The sequence below is a fragment of the Oryzias latipes genome, chromosome 4, assembly GCF_002234675.1.
Source record: "Oryzias latipes chromosome 4, ASM223467v1".
Classification (NCBI taxonomy): Eukaryota; Metazoa; Chordata; class Actinopteri; order Beloniformes; family Adrianichthyidae; genus Oryzias; species Oryzias latipes.
The window spans coordinates 6,605,719-6,632,419 of record NC_019862.2 but is presented as its reverse complement, the minus strand read 5'-3'; the positions used below and the strand labels follow the sequence as shown (position 1 = coordinate 6,632,419).

Genomic DNA, 26,701 nt, shown 5'->3' with positions numbered 1-26,701 from the left:
GCGGGTCCAAAGGGGGCAGTGAGAGCAGGGGCAGATAGCATCTGCGGGCCACACAGCGCCACTCTGAGCTTTAATCTTATCATTTATCTTCAAGCTTGTTTGAGCCCAGAGAAGAGGACAAACCAGCACTGGAAAAAAACAAATTGGCTTTGTTTGTTTACAGGTCTGTATGCTGACTCCAACACACCCCATCACAGTGCCTCAGTAGAGCTCCTCGCCCCCAACCCTGCCTCCATCACTGACCTGACCCCCCGACAACATCGACTAGACCAGGACCTTGAAAGTCCTCATCATCTGTCCCCACTGACGGCCATGGATGGAACGAGGAATGGGTGAGTTCTTCATGAACAATCGTTGAATGTGGGAGGGGGGCATTGATGCAAATACCATGAAAGAGTGTTTGTGAATCCAATGAGGAACCATGGAACATGGGGTCACATGACCACAGCCGAGGACGTCAGTGCTTTAACCACATCTTCACTGAGGAGCTCCACAGAGTCCAGGTGTCTCTAACCTGCTGTAGATGTTTACGTACCGTTACTGAGAGGTTCATTGAACGATTAAAACAATAAAAACTAAAAACATGAATTTTTTTAGATCAAAGGATGTTGTAGGAGCTAGTGTCAGAGGTTTCAGCCTCATTGCCACATTGAAGCCTTGACCAAATATCTGTATGTATCGTTTACAATGCAAGTAAGACATGGTTGATGCTGCGAGATCGGGTTTATTTATGGTGAAGCGCTTTACATAATCATCGGTAATCACGTCTCCATGTCTGGGTTCACGACATCAGTCAGAGATTCTCTAAGGTGAGAAACAGCTTCGACTGCAGGAGCTGTGTCTGAATGACGGCCGCTTTAAGCTTTATTTTCGCCTCTCTGTGACCCAGTCTGACCAGTTGCTGTCAAACATTGGAACAATGAAGGAAAAATAAGAATAAAATGTTATTATAGTCTCTATACAAAGAAGAAAAATGGCCTAAAGTTCAGGGGGAGCACGATCAGCTTCTCCTCCATGTTGGTTTGAGGCTTCACCTGCTGATCACATCATCAACACTTAAAGGGCCAAAGCTGAGTTCCTGATTTGTTGATGCGGTGCAAATTCTTCACCAAAGTTCAGCTCTAAAAACTCTGGAAAGCATCGGGATGCCCATGACGTGCTGCTGCTAGACCACCACGCCTCACCGGATGCTCGAAACGCAACACAGGACTTCCTATTGCGTCTAAACCTGGACTTAACCTTAAACTAAACGCCCCTGATGAGCGAATCATCTTCGGTGTGAACGCGGCTTTAGGGATTGGGAATTCATGCAACTATAACTAGTGAACCTAATCTACATGTTGACTAACGATACACACTCAGACGGATGCAGGTTTTTGCACACCAGGAAACCACGAGGGTTTCAGTAATATTTTTGTTAGCGAATTTAAATGGTAATGACAAACTTCGTCTCATAGCCACGCCCCATTCTACTTATGCAACATTACTTGACGAAAAAGATTTTTTTTTTCACTTTTCATGAAAAATGGTGGCTTGGACGCACAAGGCACGATGGGATCATGACGCACTGCGTTATAGGATAGTCATCTGCTAAAGGTCCTAACGGCAACGCTGCAGTGTAGGGGTAGAGCGGTCGACCCCTGATCGGAAGATCCCAGGTGCCGTCACCGCCTATCCAGTCCATGTGTGGAAGTGTTGTTGGGCAAGACACTGAATCGTGCAATGCTCCTGGTGGTTATAGGTTGGTGTCACAGTTCAGCAGCGGAGCCGCCATTGCTGTGTGAGTGTCTGTACGTGTGTGTGCATGGGACTGTGACTGTAAAGCGCTTTAAAGGATGGAAGAAAATGGCCATAGAAGTGTTTTCAATGAACCATCTATGCATGAATGTCTGCTGCATGCATAATGCATATCTGTAAACATCTAAACCGCCATCATTTAGATGTCAGTTGTGTCTGTGCTCAGTGTGTTCCAGCTAACAGATAAGACTGAATAAAACACCTTCCTGTAGGAGACATAAAAAACGTTTGGCCACTGTCAGAGCCTGTTTTGTTTTTTCCTGTGTGTGACGCACAGCATGTTTCCTATTAGTGCTGCTGATTTCCCCCGAGAGCCTGCAGAGCGCAGGAACGGAGCCTGGCGTGGTCAGGGGGCGGGGTTTGTTCTAAGCAGAGGTCCTATTGGCACAGCGTGCAGAGCAAAAACAAGCCTTTACGGTTTAACAACACCGAGAACGACAGGATGGCGTAAAGCAAAAGCCGTCGCGTCCCATAAACGTGTTTGGTTGAAGTGAGCAGAGCGGCTTCCCTGCTCCGAGAGCTCTGTGGGTGGGGGGTCAGGACACGTAGAGTGCTCCAGGAAACACACATGATTGCTTGTGATTATGAGGTACAGCAGACGGCTTGACATCCAGCACAAACACCGCAGTGGAAACGTCCGCCGAGCCGCGCCGGGCCTGCGAGCATCTGGAGGGCCGCGTGTTGTTTCAGCTCCTGAAGGAGAACGAAGGCAAAAAATGACCTTGCGGTTTGTGTGCCTCTTTGCACGATTAGCAGTGCGAGGACAGACATGGAAAAGTGAAAAGGACCCGAGTCAGAGACCCGGCCGGGGTGACATGAGGGCTATGAGTGGAGGGTCTGTTGATGAGGAACATCTAAAGGTGGTGAATGTGGGTTTGTGTGGTGAGAATCCACTTTTCCTCAGATCTATTAACTAAAGCTCCACATTGTGGTCTTTGCTGCATCATATTTAACTTTTAGGTTTGCTGACAGCTTGTTATTGAAGGAATTGCAGTTGAAGTCATTAAATCAAGAAGTGCTCCTGTCTGCAGACACACAGACTTTGAGGGCGTCTCACGCCTTCTCGGCGTGCAGCTGCTTCCGCCACCGCCGCTCAGCCGTTGTCGACTTCCACTAAAGGTGAAATGTTTGATTTAGGTATTCAGGCTTCAGCCAAAGTCCATAGAGGCGCGGTGCTTGTTTTTCCCAAACGCTTTAGCTGGACATTAAACATTTTGACAACATTATCAAAGCGCCCCCGCCTGCGGAGCGGCGGCCTCTGACCTCACGGCTAAATGTGTTTACTCTGGCTCCAACGGGCCATTTAGACCCGTTTTGTAAACACAGAGTGTCATTTTTCTGCGGCTGATATTAAAGACCCGCCAGTCGAAATTCATTGTGGCGCAAGTGCGAGTCTGCCCACCCCATCACAGGGGCAGCCGCTCAACCACAGCAACCCGGCTCACAGAAAGATGGGTGTAAATGTTGTCATTCACTGCTTCACCCAAATGTGGTTATATAATTGCAGGGAGCGGGGGGGCTGCTGGCTTCATGTGTATATTGATATTAGAGCCCCTCTGCAAATATTAGTCTGACTCGGGTTCGATTCCACGGCTGTGATTGACACAGGCTAATTGAATTAGAGTGGCAGCACAGAGCTGCATTAAGAGCTGCAGCTCTGAAGGAGAACGTTCACATCTCAGACCTTCACATTGTAGCACAGACACACTGGCAGGTTGAGCTACTAGACAAGAGGAAAAAGTTACCCAAGAAAGAATTTTTTTATACCTTCCCATCTCATATCTCCCCATCTCGAATGTTCCTATCTTCCAAACTGAAACCTTCTTGCCAGTTTCATCCTGCAGAGATGCTGTATACTGAACAGGGAACTCTGCTTTCTGCTTTACGTTGTTCTTCATTCCATTTGCGGTCAACAGGTCTGGATATGTGGACCAGTCACACGAACAATTAAGTTGGAGAAACGATTCAGATGTTTCACAGGTTAAAGATGGTCCTTCTGAGTGACGGCTTCAGCTAAACTGAGACTCCGCCGTCTGACTCCCAGCACAGTTCAGCTCCTCTAACCAGAAGCAGAAGCTTTCCCACCGATCTGCACCTTCTCATTCATCAAAGGGGGCTTAAAGGTTTGCTTTGGATGGGGAGGACGTCAGAGTCCAAGAGGGAAAGGGTTTGATTCCCAGTCCCAAGTGGGACAGCTAGTCCCAGGTGGAGGAAGACGAATGAGGGGCAGATCAGCCGGTTCATCACCCTCCGGTTTATCACCCTCCGGTTCATCACCCTCCGCCCTCAGAGCCCATGCAGCCTCCACAGGCAGAAGAAGACATTTCTGGGCTTCAGTTGAAGCGATGAGCTTCAGAGCAGCTTCAGGAAAGGCGTTTAGTCTCCGGCGAGCTGTATGGTATTCCTCAGGCTTCTCCTTGTGAGTTTCTCCTCACCAGTCATCTTTTCTCCAGGTAAAACCCCACAGCAGGAGTGGGTGGCCTGACTGGAGAAAGCAGAAGGATCAGGGAGGATGAATGTAAGGCGACAGATTCATGCGACACGTGGAAGCTTGCCCTCATACCTGGACCTGGAGCAGCAGGCGGGCCAGAGATTAAGGAGGGCAGCTGGCAGTGATTAGCTGATGATTCACTTTAGCTGCACATAGAGGCAGCTTGTAAAAATATGAACAGTATAACTGTTTCCTGAGTTTGTGCTGACAGCAGCTCCTGGGGGAGCGCGGCGCTCTGCAGGAACACATGGCCACGCTCTGGGCCCGAGCCAGCATACGAGTTAGCCAAACGCGCCAACGGCTGGCCTCTTCCTTTGGCCACAGCAGCATCGTCAGTCTAGAACACAGAGATGAGCTCACAACAAAAGCAGCTATTCCCTCTTCCTTTAAAGATTGAGGCTTCGCTCTGTGAAAAATTCATCTTTTGTTTTTTTTCAACTCAACAAGCTGAAAAAGTTCCAAGAAGTTTTAGGTGTAAAAGAGGAACAGAAAATATTCATTTTAGCTCCTCTTAACATGCAGCCTGTTAGAATTTCTTATTTCTGGTCTCCTGTTTAAGCAAAAATGTCAGCCGTTAACAAAAAAATTTGCATGAGAACAAAAAAACAAAAACACACGGTGGCGCTAAAGCAATGAAAAAAGGCCTTGACAAGACATTTGAACCCTTACAATTATGCAAAAACATTTATTTTCGCTTGTGAACTTTTAAAAAGATGAATATATATATATATATATATATATATATATATATATATATATATATATATATATATATATATATATATATATATATATAAATATATATACATTTTTGGTGAAATTACAGGTAAAAGTTAAAAAATATATATTTTATTGCATTTATTTACATATTTTCTAAATGGGCATTAAAACTGTTTTTATGTTAAACTTTTACAGGATTGTGCTTTAGAAAGGTCACATCAGTTAACTCAAATGTTTTTTAACTCAAAAAAGGTACAAACTGTTCTCAGAACAATCCAGTAATTTTCCAAAACATGTTTGTTTACGTTTTTCATTTTCTGAAAAAAGAGGCACAATTATAAAATACATGTTTCTAATGGCTGAGTTTGTTTATATCAAATCAAATCAAATCAAACTTTATTTATAAAGCACTTTTCATATAAAAATATAACACAAAGTGCTTTACATTAAAACACAACAAAATATAAAAACAAGTATTGACGAATTAAAAATAAAATAAAAATTACTAAATAAATAAATAGGGCCTCCCTCCCCGTACCTAGCCCCCCACTCCTTTCACACCTCCCACCCCTTAAGTGATGGCAAGGACAATGAGAAATAGGCTGATCACAAAAACAGGATGCTGGAAACGCTAATAATTGGAACCTCCCCCTCCGTGAACAGCCGCATAGACAGCCAAATGCAGCATCACAGGCGGGGACCGCTCCACCACAGCTAAGCGGTGATGCAGGTCCCCATCCAGAGCTGCAGTGCCTGAACAGCAGCCGACCCAGAGGGAGAGGATCCAGCTGAGGAAGCACCGGAAATAAAATTGAATAAAAATGAGAATAAACAAGTAAACATATTGATAAAAACAATAAAACATTAAAATAAAGTTAATTAAAATAATGCGTTAAAAATCAGGTTCAAGTTCATAAAACAAGATAAAATGGATAGATAAATAAATAAATAAAAATAAAAAGTACATACAAATAAATAACTGAATAAATAAATAAATAAAAGTAGTAAAAAATTAGCTAAAAGCCAGGTTAAAAAGATAGGTCTTAAGCCTTTTCTTAAAAGCATTAATGCTCTCTGTGGCTCTCAGGTCCTCCGGCAGACTGTTCCACAAACGGGGGCCATAGTGCTGAAATGCAGCCTCTCCATAGGTTTTAGTTTTTACAGTTGGAATGGTTAACAGACCAGTGCCAGAGGATCTCAGGCTCCGCGAGGGTTCATATCTTACAAAAAGAACTGATAAATAAGAAAGGCGCAAGACCGTTAAGACATTTAAAAACAGTTAAAAGTATCTTAAAATCAATCTTGAAGCATATGGGGAGCCAATGCAGGGATTTTAAAATTGGGGTGATGTGAGCTCCCCTCCTGGTCTTTGTAAGAACTCGTGCAGCAGAGTTCTGGAGAAGCTGAAGATTCTTAATGTTTGTTTTTGGAAGACCGGCAAGCAGGGCGTTACAATAATCAACTTTACTCATGATAAAAGCATGCATTAGCATCTCCATATTCGCAAGAGAGAGCAGTGGGCGGACTCTAGCCAGATTTTTGAGATGATAAAAACCAGTTTTAACCACCTGTTTTATATGGGGGATAAAAGTTAGCTTAGAGTCAAAAATAACACCCAGGTTTCTGACTGTTTCTGAATGACTTAATGAAAGTTGCTGCAGCTTCAGAAACTGTTTCTCCCTCTTGGCTTCAGGACCAGTAACTAAAATTTCAGTTTTCTCCTGGTTGAGCTGCAGAAAATTATTTGCCATCCATAATTTCACATCTAAAATACAGTTAAAAAGTGCTTCTATTGGTCTTGTGTCATCAGGAGACATAGCTATGTACAGCTGGGTATCATCAGCATAGCTATGAAAACTGATGTTGTGGCTCCGGATGACATTCCCCAGAGGAAGCATGTAAATGTTAAAAATGTTAAAAATATGTCAAATTTATTCGAAAGTATATTTTTGTAACAGAAAAAATGTCACTGTTGTCAAAGAGAGTAACTATAGAGTGATACATTTCTCAAAAGATAAACACAACATTTTCCCAAACAAACTCCAGAAAAACTCTTCATTACTTGAGTTTTTTATTTTTTATTTTTGCTGCTTAAATGTTCAAATGTCCTCTTCAAAATAAAAGCCTGTGTGAAGTGTTTTAAGCGGGCATGCTCAGTGCCAGCTCCTGAGTGCTGCAGCGGCGTCCCTCATCATGCGTGGGCTCCAGCCAGGCCAGCAGTCATACGAGGGCCCAGTCGCCTCCAGCTACACGCTGTCATCACATTCATGCGGCGCTTACTGCAAACCATATGCCTGAGCGCTGCGGCGGCGCTCCGTAACACAGCAGCAGTTCAGCATCTGCAGCCAACAGCAGCTCCTTAATATCTGGAGAGGGGATTGGCCAGCTTCAGCTTTAAGGGGTGTCTGTTCACCACGGAGTCTGGATCCCAAACCGTTTCATTAAGTTCATGAAAAACTGTACATTATTACACCACTTTAATAGGCTGTGTTTCAGTTCTGCATCTGAAGTTCACTGGAGTTCCTCGATGCTCCTCTGTTTCTGTTTTTCAGGATAAAAAACTGGTTTGGTCAAGTTTGCGTTGTTGTGTTTTTGCTATGACTGAACCTAGAATTAAATAAGCTGATGGCTGATGTTTGAGCTCAGAAAAAAAGTTATGATGTCATATTTACCACATCCTGAGGAGACTTCCTGTTTATAGACATGGACTGATTGGATGCATTTAATCAACAGATTATAATTTGTTCATCGTCTTCTTTAAAGCAAACTCAGAAACGTGTGACGAGGAAAAGTTCTGCAGAAACAGAGCAGGTTCTGGTTTGGATCTCCTTGGGTAAAACCACATTCAGAACAGCGAACAGAACCTTTAACTGCATCAGGAGGCTAAAACAAAAGAAGTTTCCAAAGGCAGAACAGGAATCGGAAACTGATATCTGAGGACTTTTGCCCCTCTGACTGCTTTGCCGTAATTGCACGTACGTGCACGCCCACCTTTTGTTGACTTCCGATCGTAGTGGGGTCGGAGGTCGATCACATGTGGAGAGATGACGTTTCCACACGCCTGGACTGTTTCCTGTCATGTATGTTCTCTGAGTTTAAGATCCGCTCCAATTTAAACCATGTTTTTGATGTTTTAATAATATAAGAAAATTGAGCTCAAAGCTGTCTGAGTATTTCTTTATTCACATTGTTGTGAATCAGGAGCAAGTGAACGTTACATTCTAATGCCGGATTTAGATTAACAAATAGCTTGAAATGATTTGTTTTCTCCTGTTTTCCAGAGTTTTAGGCTCCCTCCTGCCTGCCGGGTTAAAGGCAGATCCTCCTCTGGAGAAACAGCATTCCCACCTTCATCACAAACCATATCCTCAGTACCATCATCATCATCAGACAGCAGGTGAAGGTAAGACTCCTAACAACCAAACTAAACGGAGCAGAGCGGCTGCAGTTTTTGTTCTGATCTCAGTCTGGAGGAGAATCTGGAAAACTTTGAGTTTCTGCTCTAAATGATCCTTTTAATTCCAGTTTGAGCAGCTCTGGCCTGTTTTTTTTAAATACTGAACACAATGAAAAGGAGGGGACTGCGTCCTGAGGCGCTACAGAGCATGCTCTGAAATGAGATACCTGGATTAGCTGACAGACAGCTGGCTCATACGTTCATCTGCTTAGCTGTCCTGATGCTCCAAACACTATTTCCATTGCGGAGATCCACAGTGAATCAAAAAAGTATTTGATCCTTTTCTGATTTTGTAGGTTTATCCACTAACAAATAAACTGACAGTCTGTCCTCCTGATAGTCCGTTCATTTGAACAGAGAGATAGAAAATCAAAAAAATGAAATTTAAAGAATTTATCTACATTTATTTGCATTTGATTGAGGGAAAGAAGTATTTGATCCGCTAGTAACCATTAAGAGTTCTGGTTCACACAGACCAACTAGACTGTCCTCATCAACCTGTCACCTGAATTAAAGACACCTGTTTGAACTGATCACCTGGAGAAAGACACCTGTCCACAGAATCAGTCCATCAGTCAGACTCCAAACTCTCCAACATGGAAAGGCTAAAGAGCTTTCAGTGGATTTAAGGGAGAAGATTGTAGACCTGGACAAGACTGGAATGGACTACAAAACTACCATCAAGAAGCTGGGGGTTACCATGACAACTGTTGGTACAACATGACAATCAATCCACCTTTAGGTCTGGGGCACCAAACCAGATCTCACGGGTGGGGTTTCGTGAGAACAGAGAGAAACCAGCCCAAAACAACACGGCGGGAGTTAGTTGATGATGTCACAGCAGCTGGAACCACTGTCACCAAGGAAACCGCTGGTAAGACTTTGGGAGAAGGTGCTGTGGTCAGATCAGACCAACATGGAGATCTTTGGCATCAACTGAAGAGAAATGCTGCCTATGACCCCAAGAACACCATCCCCACTGTCAAGCATGGAGATGGAAACATTATGGTTTGGGGACTACTTCACCATGTGGATGTGGGGGTGGGCGGAGCCATGTACCGTCAAATCCTGAGTGAGAACCTCCTTCCCTCCACCAGGAGGTTTTTAATGGGTGGATGAGTCTCCCAACAGGATCATGACCCAGAACATAAAAGACAACCACGGAATGGCTGAAAAAAAATCACGTCAAGGTCATGGAGCGGTCCAGCCAGTCTCTGGACCTCAGTCCGATAGAAGAAGAGTTGCTAAGCAACAGCCAACAAATGGGAATGTTTCGTTTGCCAGGAAGAGTGGAGCAGAAATGCTCCTGATATGTGCAGAAACCTGATTCTCAATCAAGAAACGTCTGCTCGTGAGGGCAGAGCCAGAAAGTACTAGATCTGTCCAGCAAGAGGGCTCAAATACTTATTTCCCTTAATGAAATTCTAAAAAATGTAAACAAACCTATTTAATGGGATTTTCTTGATTTTCTAGCTCTGTTCAAATGAACGAAATCAGGATGGGATCAAACACTTCTTCCCTCTGCTGTCACTCAGTCTTCTCTCCAACCTGTTGCTTAAAGCTTCTCCTGCGTTTGACTGAGACAGAGACGCTGTGGACACATCTAGGTGGAGGCGGAGTCAGGAGGAGCACCCCGATAGTGCTGTGATGTTTTCAGTGGAGGGGGGCGTTGCCCTCGCAGAGGATGGTGTCCGGCTCCTGTTTTTCTTTGACATCCTCCCTCTCCTCCTAGAATACCAAGGCAACTTTCAGAGCTGTTTCCACTTTGGAGACTCCTACAGGATGGAGCAAGCGGTGGATGGTGTCCACGCCCCCGGAGACTCGCACCTGTACGCTTCCCATCAGCACAACGGCTTCCACATGCCGGCCAGCAGCACGGGCTCTGCAGGTGAGGGCGGTTGGAGGTGTGGCCCCGACTCTCTCCTGGACGGTTCCTAACAGCGGCTCTTTCCTGTGTGCTCCAGGCTTCGGTTTGGTGCCGGAGCTCCAGGGAGGCGCAGGGTGTCCTCCGTTCCCCTCCACTTCAGAGGACAACCTGTTCTTCCAGGGGGGCAGCTTTGACCGCAGCTTGAGCCACATGTCGTCCGTCTACACAGAGACATGAAGCGCCCCTGGAGGTGCTCACACATCTGCAGAGCTCTGCTCTCACGTCCCTAAAAATGTCCCCGATCCATCCGAGTTCAGCGTGAAACTGCTCTTCAACAAACCGCAGACGACGCACGCCAGCGAGATCTCTCTGATTCTGATTCAAAACCATCTTTATTGGCAAAGATCTCCACATTTATGGCATATTGAAGGACTTGGTGCTATAACCATCACAGCCCTCTGGGAGTCTTCACCTCTAACATCTAAGAACGTCAAGAATCTGTTCTCCTGGAGGAACTTCTGGGTTCTCTCCAATCTACAGCTTTCAATCTACTTTAGACTGAAGTGTAGTCCAGAATATATCATGTTGCAGTGATGTTTAAATAATGCAAAAAAAAAGGGGAAATTTCTGTTTTTGTTGTTTTTCTTTTGATTTATCTCTGCAGGGGGAGGGAGGGAGGGGGGTCTGGATTTTTAATTCTGCAGGATTGCTGATAAAAAATTGACCTCTCATCATTATTATTGTTATTAAATGTATAGATGTACAGTTTGTTTACAGCGATTCTTTGAATTTTCTCAACAGAGGAAATAAACGGTGGGCTGACTGCAGCTGCGTGCTCCTTCTGCCCCCTAGCGGACACAGAAAACACTGCATGTGGTTCTTTTGCTGTCTGTAAGCTTTGGTCTCACTCCTTCTTCTTCCCGCTGACGTAGCTCTGATAATAGAAGTTGCTGAAGAGGATGATGAGGGTCACGCAGTAGCCGAAGACCACGGCGTTCATGGAGTCTGGGAAGTCGCAGTGGGTGAACAGGTTGTAGCCGGTGTGCAGGAGGAAGAGCAGGAACTGCAGCTGCAGGGGTGCATGGGAACAGCTCAGATTTGCCGGGAGTCTGCATGCATACGGATCGTGCGGAGGTCGGGAGGCTCACCAGTTGCAGGGAGGTCAGGTATCGCTTCCACCACAGGTACTTCTGCATGTGGGGGCCGATGGCCGCCAAGCCGTAGTAGGAGTACATGATGATGTGGACAAAAGTGTTCACCAGGCCGATGAAGAACGCTGCACAAGGTGGGACGTGCACAACAGGGATGTCAGACGTGCTCAGCCCTCGTGAGGGCTCGTCACTGACAGCGGTCGGACTTACATTGTCCTCCGGCTACATACTTGACCCCCGCCCACCAGTTGAAGATCATGGTGCCGTGATGGTAAACGTGCAGGAAGGTCACTTGATTGTTTTTCTTCCTCAGGATGAAGAACAGCTGCAGGAGAGAAGCAGGTTGATCCGTTTTGAGGGTCATGAGGAGCAGAAAAAAACATCTACATGTTACAGGTTGTAAAGAACCACAACATTAGTTACCGTAGTTACACAGATGACACACACATACATGTGACATTGACACCAGGAGGTTGAGGCTCTGTGCAGGGCTCTTGAGAAATGCTATGAGGACATGAATGACTGAATGTGTCACAACTTACTTCAGCTAAAAATAACAGATTTTTTGTCTCTGGGGCTAAAGAGAAACGTTTGGAGGTCCCAGCAGAGCTTCAGTCTATTCATATAAAAACCACCAACCAGGCCAGAAACCTGCGTGTAGCCGTGGACAAACACTTCAATCAGTCACAAGATCAGCCGACTGTCTATCCTCTTACAAATGTTTCAAGGATGTTGGTGAAGGTTCTTGTTCATCCAGGCGTTGAGTTACTCAATATCTTCCTCATTTTCATTCGTTTTTCAGGTATTAAAGATCTGACGTCTAAGCAGGAGAAACGAGTCCACGTGTTCGTCTTCAGCGTAACGCTTTTTACTCCATGACCAGAAACTGCAGCTGATTCCTAAATCTGCTGACTGAACCCAGCAGTCCTGTTCTGATGACAGACTTAAAAATCATGTCTGTTTAAAATCAATGTGATGCAGCAAAAACATGGAAAGATTTTTTACTCTAATCTCAGCTCTCTGGATAAAGTTTGTAGTGTTTCATCTAACGATTTTTTTTTTATTTATTCATTTGTTTAAAATGTAAAAGCTTGCATACAAATGGTTGTGAGCAGCATTAGCGTTTTTCTATTAGAGTCCACATACTGACTTTTTTGGGGGATTTTTGTAGACTTGTTGTATTTTATAAAAAAACTCTTTTGTTCTGACCCAGAATGTACCAACCAGACCTCTCCCCTCATCTGGATCCGGTCTTTTGTCAGTTCTTAGCGTCCAAACCTAAGACCTGAATGCAGCTTCTATGCTGCACAGATCTGGAACAGACTTCCAGAAAGCCTCAGATCAGCTGAAACCGTTGATGTCATTCTAGACTGAAGACCCACCTGTTCTCAGCTGCATTTGATTGGTCTGTTTTCAAAAGTTTACATCCGTACTGTTACTTTAAGATGACTTTAAATTCATTTTCACTTCCTTTATATTTAATTTGACGTTTCTATTAAATATTTCTTTGAATCATCGTCGTCACCCTTGTTCATAAAGCGCTTTAACACATTTTAAAATCGAACAAAGTGCTCTTTCACGGGACTAAAACAATCAAAAGTTGAAGGCAAACCTCATGTTGGAACAAATGCTCGGCTATAAAAATGAGTCTCGAGTGGAAGACGCTTGTCTTTGGCGGCAAAGCGTTCCAAAGCGTCGGCGCGCAGATAGAAAGGTTTTGTGTGAAGCACTTTGAAGTGTCTGACCGTGTCGCTGAGCTCGATGACCTTGGAGAAGAAGAACCACCAGCACACTCTGGCCATCTGCAACAACAGCGCATTCAAACAGGTGAGAAGCTCCACTCATCAGGTGACCGGTGTCTGCAGAGACGTCTGTACCCTCATTGGCAGAGGACGCGTGCTGTAGTCCACAGGCTGACAGAGGAGGCTGTAGTCTGAGAGCCAGGAGGTGACCAGGAACTGAAAGACCAGAAAAGCAGTTCAGAAAAATGGCTGTTTGCCTTTGTGAACGTTTGTTTTCTGATCCAATGCTGAGCTGAAGCTGGCTTCTGCTTGTGGCTCTGTGGTGGAGTGTTTGCCCTCCCACTGGGAGATGGTAGATTTGAACCATTGACTGGATCAGAGAACTGGGCTGAGCGAGTGTGGAGTCACCCGTAGAAAATGGTTTATTCTGGCCCCAACCAAATGAAATCAGTTCAGTTGCCATTTTTTTCCATGATATGGGCGCCGCCATGTTGGAGCCAGATGTCGTCAGTAAGCAGTGATTGGTCCGAGTCGTTTCTATGGCAACCACCCTGCCCAATCAGGAGTGAGCTTATTGAAAATCTGTCAAACGCTTTGAACTTTGGACATGGCAGCCAGCAGGCTCCACCTACTTTTATTGAGGCCTCTGATTGGTCCGTTTATAACTTGAATCAATTGAACTACAGAAAAAATAAGGCTTGTCAAGAAGAAGCTAAATAAAAGGTGGAGGTCTGTGGGATTTGGCTTCTTGGAGCGCGCAGGTATTTCCTGTTTGGAACGCGGGGGGGGGGGGGGGGGGGGGGGGGGGTCAAGCCTTAATGGCTTCCTGATTGACTGCAGCTCTCCACTCCTTCAGGGTCACATGATCAGTAAACCAACTGTCACTGTGAGCTCAAGGTTCTGAAGCTCCTCCCCTTTCTGAGCAGAGAACCAATCCAACAGTTTCCTGCACAGGCATCGAACACACACCTCGTAGAACATGTATGCAGACAGGCCGACCATGGCGAAGTTGTAAACCATGAGCACCACCCTGAGGTCCACGGGTTCTCTGGACTTCATCAGGCGAGGCCCGGCCCAGACCACGCCCAGGTAGACCAGGAAGATGAGGAACACCTGGACCGGGGAGTAGACCAGCAGCCACGGGTCCGTCCTCTTGTCTGCAGCACAGAAAGACGTTTGTGGTTCATCTCAGGAAACATCTCCAGCGTGAGTGAGAGCAGCAGCTCTGACCTTTAAACCTCATTCATGTCACATCTGCCTTTCTGCTGCTGCCTGTAGGGGGCGCCAGAGAATCATCTACCATTTAACCTCCTCTACACCCATGAACCTCCTCTTTGGTCTCCTGGTATCTCCAACCTCAGCATCCGTTCCCCAACATCGTCCCTGTTCCTCCCCTCAAACGTCTCCATCTGCTGCCCTGCATTGATCTCCAGAACATCTACCGTGATCTGTTCCTCTGATGGATTCATTCCTGATCCATCCTGGTCAAAGAGAACCTCCACATCTTCATCTCTGCCTCCTGCTGTCACCACAGTCTTCTACACCTTTCCTTTCATCACTCCTGGATCCTTCCAACCTGCTGCTTCGCCTTCTTCTCTGGACTGTGGACTATCATTAGAGGTACTCCACCTTCTCCACCTCTGCTCCCCGTAACCCCACCGTGAAAAACCTCTTCTCATTTCCGCACACATACTTGAACAAGAAACAACATGTGATCAACAGTCACGTTCCGTAACGTGCGCAACCTTAAAAGAAGGAAAGATCAAACCTCCGTTCTCCACGATCGTCTGGTGCAGAGAGACCACATTGTTCCACACAGCAGCCATCTGCAAACAGCGGACAAAGTTCTGGTTCTGAAAAGGCTTTCACATCTGGACCAGGAAACCAGTTGCTGCTTCTCACCTGGTTCGATGCCAAAGTTCGGGTGACCGAGCTGCAGAAACCTTTGATCACCGACAGAGTTCACACACAGCGCCCCCTGCTGGCGAACAACGGACACCGCACTGCTCTGGAAAGGACAGATTCGTTTTTTTAGGTCAAACTCGGACCACTTCCTGTGGCTCGAGTCCCTGAAGTGCGCGTTTTGGACACCAGGGGGCGCTGTTTGACACATTGATCTAACTTTAACTAACTGTCAGGGGATAGTCTTTTAAAATATCACATTTCTGAATATATAAAGTTAGATTTTATTTAATTACATTTACTACCACTTTATTTTTTCCCAAATATTTCCAAAGGAAAAGATCTTCCTGCAACACTGATGCTGAAATTTGTTTTTTACCTGTAAGGACACCTTGGGTGCCCAGAAATGTGAAATAAATATTATTAAATTTATACAGTAAAAAGTTCTAATCCTACAAGAAAAAGTCATATATTTCAGGGGAAACACGTCAATGTAAGGGTGGGGTCATAGGATAGCACAAGGGATAATCCAACACTTCCTGTTTCCTTTACCAGCCCAGTGGCCTTGTGGTGAAGAGTCCATCCTGAGACTGGAGGATCGTGAGTTCAAATCCAGCAGTCAGTATAAAGGGGCTCTATCGGGAGATTAAGTCCATGCAGCTAACTGCCCCCCCCACCCTCCTCTGGGGGTGGGGGGGGCAAGAATAGAATATCCTTGCATATTTATCATCTGCTTTACACAATTTAGCGGAGACAAATAAGAGAAAGCTGCAAAAATATAATCTCTAACGGGAACATAAAAGTGTCGTTTATGATGAAGCTTAACCCTTGTGCTATCCTATGGGGTCAAGATGACCCATTGACGTGTTCTCCCTACCATGATAAAGGTGGAAAGATTTCATGTAATCCATGGACACCAGTGAAGATCACAAATCATTGAAGAAAAAAGGTTCAGAGAACTGTCTAGTGGGTCTAGATGACCCAACTCCCAATGGTAAAGTGCCTAGGACAGTACAAGGGTTATGAAATCAACCCAAGTTTCTTTTACGCGTTGCAGAATTACAACAGCAATATTTTAAATGAAATAAAAATAACAATTATAACATTTTTAGAGATACAAATTCTTGGCCTTCCACTAAGTCTTCTGCCCCCCCATAGAAAATGTTCCTGGCCCCTGGTAGGATGTCACACTTATTAAGAATCTCACTGAATCTACTTGACCTTTTTTGTAAATGTAAAACTTTATTTTCATGAAAATACAACCAACTTTACCATTTTATTTTTGTAAAACTCTTTTTTTATGATCATCGCACAACTTTGTTCTCAAATATAGGTTTAGTCGTTTATGGCTTTGTTAATAAAGTTTTGAATGAAAGTAGTTGAGACCTTATAAGTCAGTGATTGAGAATGCAAACATAAAAGTCGCAACGTTTGGTTTTAATAAAATGTTTAAAAAGTGATGTCACACTAAAGAGCATTATGGGACATTTTAGGATCACAGTGATTGAAAACTTTACACCAACAGCAGAACCGCATCATCCCTGAGGCGGTAACAGGATGATGATGTCATCAAGCAGCTTATGAGCCACTCTCCTCCTTCAACGTCTTGAAGAAGGAGTTGAGGGGAAGCTGTCTGGCTCTGCCCATCGCTGCAGCCGCTCTGGATTTCTTTGACGTCTTCACTCTCTCGGCGTTCTTCGAGGGTTTTTCCTCCTGCATCAGACACACACAGAATCGTCTGGAGACTGCAGCGCCGGAACAGATCTACATTCAGCTCCGGCTCCAGATCCGTCACAATGAGGTCAACACATCGACCGAGCCTCGTACCTTAGGGGATTCTTCCAAACCAGCCCGAGATTCATAAAGCTTTAAGATCTGAGGGAGAACAGAAAAAACATCTCAGAGAAGAGCACATTTATTCAGAAACATCAAAGGAAATCTGGACTTCTAGACTGCTTGAAGTTTGCAACAAATAAATATATATTTTTTTTATTCACATTCCTATTTTCTTTCATTTTTTGGTGGGTTTTAACAATTTTATCACTAAGTAACAGTGTTCTGTTTTTGTCTTTTTTAATGATAGATGCAATTTTATCTGGTAACAAATGAGTTTTCATTTCTTTTTTTTTCGTCGTGCACTTTTCCTGTATTTTTATTATTTTTACTGCGACCCATGAATCTATGATTGTGGCACAGACCGGGGACAACTTTCTGAACTTCATTGCAGCAGCGACAATGACAGTAAAGATCCATCTAAAGACGGCAAACCCAAATGATCAGAGCGGGACGAGTGCAGAGAAGAAAATCGTCTCTAAATAATTAACCGTTTTCCGCCAATGGAGACAAAGATCTGCAGTTTCATCAAATGAGACATTTGACGCCTCTGCGGTGAAAACCAGGACAGGCTCAGACCTTCTTCAGCCCCGTGGACACGGCGGCGCCCTGCAGAGCAGAGCGGGTGAGCCACTGCGTGTTCTCCGCCTGCACTCGGGCGTCGCTTCTCTTCAAGCGCGCGCTGTAGACCACGTACGTCTGGTGGATGTGGGAGAAGACGTGAACCACCTGCAAAGGAGCAGGAAACACCGCACAGAGGCGTAAAGATGGCTTCCTGGTGGACCACAGGTTGGTGATTTGCGTCGGGCTTACCTCTCCCACGTGCCGGAGGAGGCCGTCGCTCACGTCGGCGTTCAGCGTTCTGCTGATCTGATGACACAGCGCCCTCCTCCGCTCAGCATCGGAGTCTCCGTCCTGCAGCAAGAGACTTGGAAACTCCCACAGACCTGCCAGAAGACCTGAAAACAGCCCCACCTTCAATCCTGAGGAATCCCCATCCACCAAGAAAATAGTGTCTGAAGGTCCAGAAGGGTGCTGGAGTCGGGCTCCACCCCCAGGAATCCCGCTGCAGGTGTGACCTCAGACTCACCTTTGTTTGGTCTTTGCGTGAGCAGGAACTCGTGGTCGTCCTGCTCCCCGGGTCTGACCACCACGCAGGTCAGAGTCCGCTCTGCTCGGGGCGCCTTCTTTACTGGCTTTCTGGGGAAGTTCTGAACACCCAGACTATCGTCCCACGGCTCCAGGGGACACAGGGGACACGTTCCACCTCTCACTGAAGATGAGGGGGAAGACGTCAGACCTTCATCGTCAACCAACAGAAGCTAAGAGAAGATACAGCAGCCTTACTGCAGTCCTCCACGTCCAGCACCTCTGAGACGCTTCTGTCCGTCCTCCCCAGAAGCTTCTTGGTGTTTTGCTCTTGTTGGACTTGGACCTGCAGAGACACGACGACGGCATCAGCTGGAATTCACAGCAGCTGGTTCCCGCCTGCAGCGCTCAGGGCTTCGGATGAACCTTCTGATGCGAGCGGCAGTGGGCCCGGACGGGACAGCGGCTGCACAGAGGTCCTTTGGGGGTGCAGACTCGGGCTCCCAGCTCCATCATGGCCTGGTTGAAGTCTCCAGGTCTCTCTGAATCCACCAAGACATTGGCTAAACCCCTAAAACCGAGAAGAACCCACTGGTCTTTTTGAAGCATGTGTCAACGTCTCAACTATGTTAAATAATAAATCATCAAGCAGTTTTGTGTTTTCACAGGATTTAGACAGAAATTCTTCCAAAAACCATGTAGATGTTTACCACAGAGCCTGATTCGCTGCAGGACTTGTGCTGTCGGCTCCGATTGCTCTGAGCCGACACAGAACCCGGGTCACGTTTCCGTCCACAACTCCAGCAACCTAAGCAGCACAAGTCTGTCAGGTTGTGGGAAAAACGGGAATTGTAGCTCACATCGGGATTATTCTGAAACTCTGAGGATCCGTTATGGAGCATTGAAGCAAAAGCCAGCGGTTCCACTTCAGCTGCTTTGGTTCAAGTTTTTCTGCTTCGGTTTTGTTTTCAACAGAAAACCCAAAGCAGTAAAAAAAAAACACTGATGTTTTTGACAAGTTCTTTGTTTCTGATGATGGAGGAGGTAGATAAAGGAAATTAAGATCAGAGTATTTCTTTATTCAAATCATTTTGAATCAGAAGCAGATGACAAAATGTGATTTGAAAAACATCACATTTGTAACGTAGAAAATATGTCTTTGTTTTCTGAGCTGTAATCTGGATCGAAACTGTCCGGCTGGATAGCTCTAAAATTGCTGCCATTTTTGTTGAACCGCTAATGTTAGGTTAGGGGTGTGAGGAGCTGTAAACTAGCTGGACAGTGTAAACAGATGGATGATGGGAGGTGGGGGCGGAGTTGCCCCACGCCAACAATCCCGTCCCACAACTCAAGAGTTGAATTTCCTCCTGCCGCTCTGCAGAAATGTCCTAGAAAACGACACAGTTTTTTTTCGTGGCTAAAAACCGCATAATTATAATTAAAAGACGACTGGGAACGTTTTGGAAATAGACCCAAAAACGATGGAAGGTAAAGAAACTCGTGGTCTGCTTCCAGAACATGAGTGGGATCTTCTCCTTCTGGTCTGTTTCAGTGCAGCCTGAACATCTTTTAGCAGACAGGTGAGCTTCAGCGCCCTCTGACCCACCTGTCCCAGGGCGATGGAGGCCACCGCTGCAGCAGTGTAACGGCCCACACCCGGCAGCTCCTTCAGCAGGTCATCGACCGTGTGAGGCATCTGTCCCTTCAGCTCCGACACCACCTGAAACAATAACCATCACAGGACCTTGCATTGGGAACCCCTCGAATATTTGGGTGTTTTTTTTCAACACCATTTGTCTAAGTGTCAGCATGAACACAGCGTGATCCTGAGGAACTAGAGACCTTCTGTGCCCCCTCATGCAGCCGCTTGCCCCGAGAGTAGTATCCAAGCCCCGCCCACATCTGGTTCACTTCCTGGACAGACAACATCAGGAATCTACTTTGAAAAATAAAAAAACGACATGTTAAATGGCAAACTACAACAGTAAGCGATCGATAATTACCTGCAGGGTAGCAGCAGCCAGATGCTGCACAGTGGGCCACCTCTGCAGCAAAGACGCACAACATCGCACACAGATTAGTGTCAAGACAAGCGCTGAAAGTGAAGACGTCCTCTACCTTCATCCATCTGTTGTAGTAGTCTGTCACTGTGGCGACTTGCGTCTGCTGCAGCATTACTTCAGAAACCCACACTGAAAAGACAGAAAAGTGATTATTCCAGACAAGAAGCTATGAAAAAGGGGGCAATCACTTTTCAGGGGTTCTAAATGACCTGCATAGGTCCGGATGTTGACGTCTGCCTCGGTTACAGCCTGCTCAAAACAAACCAGGACGGAGACATCAATACTCTTCAGGTTCCATTTTTTAATCAAAATAGGCCAATCAAAACCAAAAAAAGAAGATTTTAGAAATAAGAGAACACTTAATTAAGTAATCATAAAAACAAATATTAGGAAATCCAAAGGTTTGGAAAATGTGTAATTGAAGAAAAACATACTTCTATACAAATTTTTAGCTGTAAAATGAAATTTTATTCTCCTTCAGAAAAATTGGATTTATGAACTAATAAAAACAATACCAAACAAAGACTGAAATGAAGTTTTCTTTGTTTTTCCCACCAGAGTTCTCCATGGCAGCTCTCGCTTCTCCCTGTCGTACCAGCTCAGGAGCTTCCGACGCAGCTGGACTACTTCTGCTGGATCACAGAAGCTGTGGTATGAAGAGGGGGAGGCTTTGGGGGCCTCTTCTAAAAGGAAAAGACAACAAATCTGACTGACAAGCAAGAAAAAGATGTCATAACGACTCGAACAGCTTCATTCAGGGCAAATAGGAACAATAACGTCCTTCAGCAGAACCCAGCTATAAGTTAAACATGAGCCGACTGGACAAAAGTTGGTTTGAACGAACTGGTTGTTAAATCGGCCAGAAAAACGTGTATAAATTATTAAGAAATCAGCGCCGAGCTGGGTTCATTTTTGACTCCCACCTCCTTCCACGGCTGTCTTCCGCCGCTTCCGGGTCGAAGTCTTCGTCTCTTCAGCTTCTGATAAAAGTTTCTTTCCTTTGATGGAAGTTAAACGTAACCTGCTCATCTTCTGACTCCAGAATAAAATACGTTTTTCTCTCCAAGCACGTTGTTTACATCGTCAGCTCGTTCAGCTCCCGCCATGTGGAGATTGACCAATCCGGAGTAGCGATATTATGACGGAAATAACTACGGCCCTACGTCATTTCCGTTAGACTTTATTTCCTGCGCATTGCATTCTGGGTTGAAGCCATTAAACAGTGAAAAGAAAAGGATATCACGGTTTTTTTTAACAGTAGCTGAGCTATATTTTGAAGTTGTGTTATGAAAAGTGTAAAACAAAACTCTTCTTTAAGAAAGTTATATTTCTGTACTGTATTTTTCAATCATTTAACAAAAAATACGAGACCAAAAATTTATTGAAATTCATACGTGCACTTTTTATCCTATGTGCTCTTTTGATGAATGTGATATAATTGATTGTCTTTTTTCTGTGCCCAAATTAGACACTTTATAGGAAAATTTGCAAGATTGGATATTTAAAATTACCCCAAAATGCACAAGATAAGATAAGCAACAACAAAAATGGGAGTTGGAGCAATGGAACATTCAGTGGAACACTTGGAATACCCCTCGTTAAATCATCGACTGTGCCTTGGTTCAGGCCATTGTCCTGATCATCAACGCTGCCTGAAGTCTGGTGGATCAACAATTCTACTCTGAATTTTGGAGTTCAGGCTCAGGTGTTTTCACAGTCAGGTCAGGTCAGGAAGAAAGCTTGCAGTCATCCTATCATTCTGTCTCAGTGAGAGACATTCAACAAAAATCTATCTCAGCTTTGGACTCTTTTGGCTACACGTATACAAGCATTTTTACTTTTAACAACTTTGAACAGAGTGAAGATTCCTCCTAGTGGCTCTTCATTTAATCTTTATTTAATTAAAGACTAGAAATTAAGAAACTATTTGTCCTCACAAATTCCAATCCCTTGGACACAAATAGGATTTTTGTTTTGAATGCGTGAATTGTTTTAACAGTCTTTAGGACGTGAGGCTGAAATGAAAAGCTCCTCCGGTCAGCAGTCAGACAACACCGTCCAAAACTGTAAAAAATAAAGGTTTTATGATTAAATAAGGTCATAAATAGAAGTTGAAGCAAAGCACACAAAACAGCACCTGGATCAATGTGGAGATGGTTTGATAGCAGAACTTCTGCTTGTCTTTTATCCATTTTCATGTGTAAAGTGTCTGCTTTGCTGTGCTGAAAGAGGGGGGGTTAGGGTTAGTGCTAACGTCAAGCAGCTTCCACAAACATCTAGCAGAGCTTACAGTGAAGGCCGCAAACAGCTGGCTGCCCATGACTCTGCGCACATGAGCTCCAACGCTCGGATCTGAGCGTACAAAGTGCTGGAAACAGGAAGACAGAGAAAAGAACGGTCTTACATTTAAAGGTGTTTTGAAACCGTCCAGCTTTTGTTTAGCTCTGCTGTGCGGCATGTGCTGTCTGTTTTTAATTTGGTGTGAGAACAGAACAATGGGCTTTACTGAAAAACACATTCCTGCTCTTAACAAGGAGCAGTTGTTGGTACCAGCTGGGAATTTCCTCCATCATAGCTTCATCCTGAAGCATAGCAGCCTGAAGGAATTTTTGTGTGGCTGTAGAGCTCACTATAAACCACAGCAGGGCCAAACATGTGCCTGTGTGTGCGTGCATAATGAGCACACACACAGTACCTCTAAGGCGAGGCTGGCTTGGATTTGGGCCTCGCCGTGTTCTTGGTTCCCCAACGCATACAGGAGGTTTGGAACGACTCCAAGAGAAAGAAGCTCACGAGAAATCTCCTCATCTTCCTCAGCCAAAGACCTGCGGCGAAGATCAGAGCCTTGTTTGGATTGTTCACAGCACGAGAAACAACATGTAAGTTCTGCGGGTGAAGGCGTGTACTGATGTACCGGATCGCTGTCGCTGCTGCAGCTTGTTGGACAAAGACGGCAAGCGATCCGGTCACCTCAGGTTCTGGTCCATGAAGAAAAAACAACAGAAACAAACACAGTCGGACGTCACATGATCTCCATGACATGTTGACTGGTACAGTTCAGGATCTGGCTGTTTTTATGAATTGATGATTTCTCCTGTTGAAATGACTACATTCACATTTTATTGTTGTTTTAGATCAAAATGAAGGTTAAAAACAGTTTTTGTTCCTCTGATGCTGAGAGAACCACCTCACCTCTTGTCTCTTCCTCGACGGGCTTCAGGAGAGCAACAAGTCCAGAGAGCAGCTTCACTCTCACACCGTCACCCATCAGGTCTCTGATCAGATTACAAGCTGAAGGAAAACCAAAGGAACGGTTAGAGCTTGACCCAAGAAATCAAATCAAATCTTCAAGCAAAGTTTTAAAGGTTTCTCTTCAAATCTAAAAACCCAAACCCCGAAAGGTTCTTCTCCTGACCTTCATCCTGGACATCGAGGTGCAGGGACCTGAGCGTGTTCAGCAGAGGAGCCACAATGCCGTCATGTGCTGGACCCAGTTTGAGCTGCAGGAGGAATGGATCATCCTGGTCATTCTCTAGAGTCCGGCTCTGACTGGGAGGAATCTCCTTACCTGTACGGAGCGTAAGGTTTGCAGCAGCAGCAGCTGGGCTCTGGGCCGGACCCGGGTCAGGAGGCCAATCAGGCTTCTATAGATCTGGTCCTGGTATTTGGGGTTTCCATGTGACAGGGACTCCAGGAGAGCCCCTGCAGCGTCCCCTCCGTCCGAACCCACCATGCAGTCTGATAAGATTTCCACACCTGTCATTATGTGCAGGTGATGCAAAGATCAGTGTAGCAGAAAAACGGAGCTGAGATGCTCGTTTTTAAAGTGAACACCGTTTACCGTTATGCTCACAAATAAACTCTTTGTATTTGCGACCAGCATCTGAGATGTTCAGCAGAAGACGAAGAGCTTCCGTCTTGTCGTCATTTTGGACCTGGGAGCTGCTGAGGACGTCCAGGAGGATGACAACGCCCCCGCCCTGCAGGAACTCCATCAGGTACTGATCGCTGTCAGAAGACGTGGTCACTCAGAGCTCAGGAGCGAAGCTTCAAACAGGTGATGGTGCAGCAGGTTCACTCACTGGTTGGAAGCAGAAAGAAAAATCCCAAGAGCCTTCAGCTGGAGAGCCAAGAAGCCTTCAGCCGTGAATCTGTGTTCATCTGTGAAGGCCGTCAGAACAATTCAGAGAAGAAAAGGAGAAAAGCGGAATGGAGGTCACCTGAATCCAACAGGTGACCCATGGAGGCTAAGCATGTTTTTACACTATCTTTAAGAAAGATGTTGATGATTTTCTCGCAGTTTTAACGTTTAGTGCAGACATTGTTAAATAAAGAAGACCAGTGAAGGATGTTCTGACAGAAGACAGACGTCTGGATTCCAGCAGGAGACAAACGTCTCCATCAGCTGCTGCTGAAACAGCAAAACCTGCAGGATACGAGACTCTCATCCAGACGGTGATCCGAGCCAGAAGCAGGCTGGCGGTCTGCGCCAGGTCCACTTCCAGCTCGTAGAACGTCTTCCTCGCGTTTCGGTTCAGAAAGCTCCTCAGCAGGCGGACCCGAACCGGCCCGTCGCCGCGGTCCCACCGGCGAAGAAAGTCGAGCGCCCTGCCGAGGTTGGCCTGCTCCTCCGGGCTCGACATGGTTCCTGCGGCTGCGTCTCTTCTGGGGACCCAACAGGCGGAAAAGCCACGAGAATCACGACCACCACAGAACAACAATGCTAACGGTTGCCTAGCAACGCACCACAAACATCTATCTCTCTATCTCTCTATCTCTCTATCTATCTATCTATCTATCTATCTATCTATCTATCTATCTATCTATCTATCTATCTATCTATCTATCTATCTATCTATCTATCTGTCTGTCTGTCTGTCTGTCTGTCTGTCTGTCTGTCTGTCTGTCTGTCTGTCTGTCTGTCTGTCTGTCTGTCTGTCTGTCTGTCTGTCTGTCTATCTATCTATCTATCTATCTATCTATCTATCGACTCTGAGAACGAGTGAAGAAAAGTGAGTAAAGATCAGAAGACAGACGTGTTTTCCATGAACAGATCATATTTTAAATAACCCACATACAAAATATTATAACATTTAGTTTCTGACTGAATCCCCCATTTAAAAAAACCAAATCTAAAGAGAAATGAACGTTTGTAACTAGTTTTTAAAATATTATATAAGTCTGGAACACCTCCTAAAGTGCCCCTCACCAAAACCTATGCTCAATTCAAATGTCAAATAAAACAGTTACCATTGCATTTAAATTCTTTAAGGGTCTGTATTTCTTGTAACTTTATGAACATTAGTTTTAATAAACAAAAATATTTCAATTAATTATCCATGGAACGTGTGTCCCATAACATGCATGCAGCTCTGTTACCTTAACATTTTTATCATGGTAGAAGAAGAATCTACCAGAATCACACGATGGATTTGACATCATCACGCAGTTTTTTCCAAGAGTCGATAGAGCAAAGGGATCTCCTCACTTCTGTTTGTCACAGTTTCACAACATAGTTATTAGCCTTGATGGGTTCTGAAATTCCTCCACCGATCTTCTCCAAACTCTCCAGTCCTGCTCGGACCTTTGAGCACAGACTGGAGAAATGGGCTGTAGTACAAGGAAACCCATCTGTCCTGAAGAATCCTTTAGGGACCAGAGTCATCCATCATTCAGAAAGATGTTTGACATGTTTTATAAATATTGAGATGTAAACACATGGAGTTGTTTACAAAATTGATCCTTTCTTTTTCTATTTTTAAAGGGAGTACATCCTGCGTTGTAGGCCGGCTGGTCCCCCACTCCTCCTTCCAGTCCTCACGCAGCCACAGAGCTGAAGGACGAACTTCAGTTAGTTAAGGCTTCCTCACAGTTTGCAACATTTTGAGACAAATTTCTCACTTTTTTTCCACATTCAAGTCAGAAGATTCTGTAAATAAAAGCATACCAATCTAAATGCTGCTAATAAATATTAAAATAAAAGCTAAAACAAAAATAATGACGTCTGAACTGTGTGATATATATATATATATATGTGATATATATATGTGATATATATATATATATATATATATATATATATATATATATATATATATATATATATATATATATATATATATATATATATATATATATATATACACACACACACACACACACACACACACACACTTTTTTTAAACCAATTGTTTTATTTTAGAGCTAGTGTGTGTGTTTATTTTTGGTCTGTGAATATGTGCACACAAAATACTTAGCTTTCAAGTTATTAGTATTAAAATGCAGATAATAAAGAGTTTGGTTTCTTCGGTTTAGACAAAACACTTTAGTACTAAAACTCCTATTTAACATTTAAATGCATAAATCAGCCAAATAAATAGGATAGGTTTAGGATTTAGGTTTAGGGTGTACTTAATTTATCTTATTTGATTTTATAGATATCCCTTTAGAGGCGTCAACTGGTCAATATTATTATTTGGCTTCATCTTTTAGATGTAAGCACGAGAATTGAAATGTTTTTATTCTTATGGTTAACTTGTTGAATCATTTAATATGCACCTTATCAAACTGTGGTCTGTAGTTTGACTCC

General features: G+C 44.6%; 4 protein-coding genes across 10 annotated transcripts in view; 1 reads left to right on the top strand and 3 right to left on the bottom strand.

The window, feature by feature from the left end:
- The window catches only part of s2012 (GLIS family zinc finger 1-like), an 84,686-nt gene extending 73,489 nt beyond the window's left edge, over window positions 1-11,197 (top strand). For 2 of the 4 annotated variants that reach the window (XM_023953836.1, XM_023953837.1), the window contains 4 exons: window positions 164-332; window positions 8,290-8,411; window positions 10,198-10,353; window positions 10,430-11,197. In XM_023953836.1, coding sequence (XP_023809604.1) covers window positions 164-332; window positions 8,290-8,411; window positions 10,198-10,353; window positions 10,430-10,569 — 587 coding nt within the window. In that variant the 3' untranslated portion in view covers window positions 10,570-11,197. Of the gene's footprint in view, window positions 1-163; window positions 333-8,289; window positions 8,412-10,197; window positions 10,354-10,429 lie in introns of those variants that run through there. The other 2 variants (NM_001163804.2, XM_023953838.1) reach the window with 2 other exon arrangements.
- On the bottom strand, window positions 10,708-15,248 carry LOC101165545 (elongation of very long chain fatty acids protein 4). Its single transcript, XM_004067669.4, has 8 exons — window positions 15,128-15,248; window positions 14,994-15,051; window positions 14,195-14,382; window positions 13,361-13,441; window positions 13,229-13,285; window positions 11,694-11,808; window positions 11,481-11,608; window positions 10,708-11,401 (listed from the first exon to the last, which is right to left on the bottom strand). The coding sequence occupies exons 2-8, from the start codon at window positions 15,049-15,051 to the stop codon at window positions 11,237-11,239; spliced, it is 792 nt and encodes a 263-aa protein (XP_004067717.1). The 5' UTR covers window positions 15,128-15,248; the 3' UTR covers window positions 10,708-11,236.
- A 1,295-nt stretch (window positions 15,249-16,543) lies between these two features.
- mutyh (mutY DNA glycosylase) lies at window positions 16,544-22,142 on the bottom strand. Of its 3 annotated transcripts, none has more exons than XM_023954083.1 (15): window positions 22,050-22,142; window positions 20,668-20,795; window positions 20,322-20,361; window positions 20,168-20,241; window positions 20,053-20,094; window positions 19,892-19,963; window positions 19,656-19,769; window positions 18,760-18,857; window positions 18,476-18,620; window positions 18,308-18,395; window positions 18,051-18,233; window positions 17,774-17,919; window positions 17,540-17,689; window positions 16,955-17,002; window positions 16,544-16,840 (listed from the first exon to the last, which is right to left on the bottom strand). In XM_023954083.1, the coding sequence occupies exons 4-15, from the start codon at window positions 20,222-20,224 to the stop codon at window positions 16,706-16,708; spliced, it is 1,278 nt and encodes a 425-aa protein (XP_023809851.1). In that variant the 5' UTR covers window positions 20,225-20,241; window positions 20,322-20,361; window positions 20,668-20,795; window positions 22,050-22,142; the 3' UTR covers window positions 16,544-16,705. The 3 variants fall into 3 exon arrangements, with proteins under 3 accessions (XP_023809851.1, XP_004067865.1, XP_011472124.1); XM_004067817.3 differs by lacking the exon at window positions 22,050-22,142 and adding an exon at window positions 21,036-21,868; XM_011473822.2 differs by lacking the exon at window positions 22,050-22,142 and adding an exon at window positions 21,036-21,868 and having other exon boundaries at window positions 20,668-20,792.
- Window positions 21,988-24,916, bottom strand: armh1 (armadillo-like helical domain containing 1). 2 transcript variants are annotated; one of them, XM_023954084.1, is made up of 11 exons: window positions 24,550-24,916; window positions 24,195-24,263; window positions 23,954-24,120; window positions 23,681-23,868; window positions 23,528-23,612; window positions 23,305-23,403; window positions 23,027-23,090; window positions 22,808-22,937; window positions 22,403-22,480; window positions 22,250-22,329; window positions 21,988-22,176 (listed from the first exon to the last, which is right to left on the bottom strand). In XM_023954084.1, exons 1-10 carry the CDS (start codon window positions 24,753-24,755, stop codon window positions 22,297-22,299), a joined length of 1,119 nt encoding a protein of 372 aa, XP_023809852.1. In that variant the 5' UTR covers window positions 24,756-24,916; the 3' UTR covers window positions 21,988-22,176; window positions 22,250-22,296. The 2 variants fall into 2 exon arrangements, with proteins under 2 accessions (XP_023809852.1, XP_004067716.1); XM_004067668.4 differs by having other exon boundaries at window positions 22,250-22,334; window positions 24,550-24,915.
- Between the last annotated feature and the right edge of the window lie 1,785 nt (window positions 24,917-26,701).

What these genes read in the sequence shown, in the direction of transcription:
- LOC101165545 (XM_004067669.4), bottom strand. Translation starts at nt 15,051, where the DNA reads ATGGCTGCTGTGTGGAACAATGTGGTCTCTCTGCACCAGACGATCGTG. An exon ending in GACGATCGTGGAGAACGGAG is followed by an intron (nt 14,383 to 14,993) that starts GTTTGATCTTTC and finishes TCTGTGCTGCAG; the next exon opens with ACAAGAGGACGGACCCGTGG. An exon ending in GTATGTAGCCGGAGGACAAT is followed by an intron (nt 11,609 to 11,693) that starts GTAAGTCCGACC and finishes CACCTTGTGCAG; the next exon opens with CGTTCTTCATCGGCCTGGTG.
- mutyh (XM_004067817.3), bottom strand. Translation starts at nt 21,141, where the DNA reads ATGAGCAGGTTACGTTTAACTTCCATCAAAGGAAAGAAACTTTTATCA. An exon ending in CCTCCATCGCCCTGGGACAG is followed by an intron (nt 18,858 to 19,655) that starts GTGGGTCAGAGG and finishes TGTGCTGCTTAG; the next exon opens with GTTGCTGGAGTTGTGGACGG. An exon ending in ACTGCCGCTCGCATCAGAAG is followed by an intron (nt 18,396 to 18,475) that starts GTTCATCCGAAG and finishes GTGTCTCTGCAG; the next exon opens with GTCCAAGTCCAACAAGAGCA.
- armh1 (XM_004067668.4), bottom strand. Translation starts at nt 24,755, where the DNA reads ATGTCGAGCCCGGAGGAGCAGGCCAACCTCGGCAGGGCGCTCGACTTT. An exon ending in TTTCTTTCTGCTTCCAACCA is followed by an intron (nt 24,121 to 24,194) that starts GTGAGTGAACCT and finishes GTCTTCTGACAG; the next exon opens with CGATCAGTACCTGATGGAGT. An exon ending in CCTCGATGTCCAGGATGAAG is followed by an intron (nt 23,404 to 23,527) that starts GTCAGGAGAAGA and finishes GTTTTCCTTCAG; the next exon opens with CTTGTAATCTGATCAGAGAC.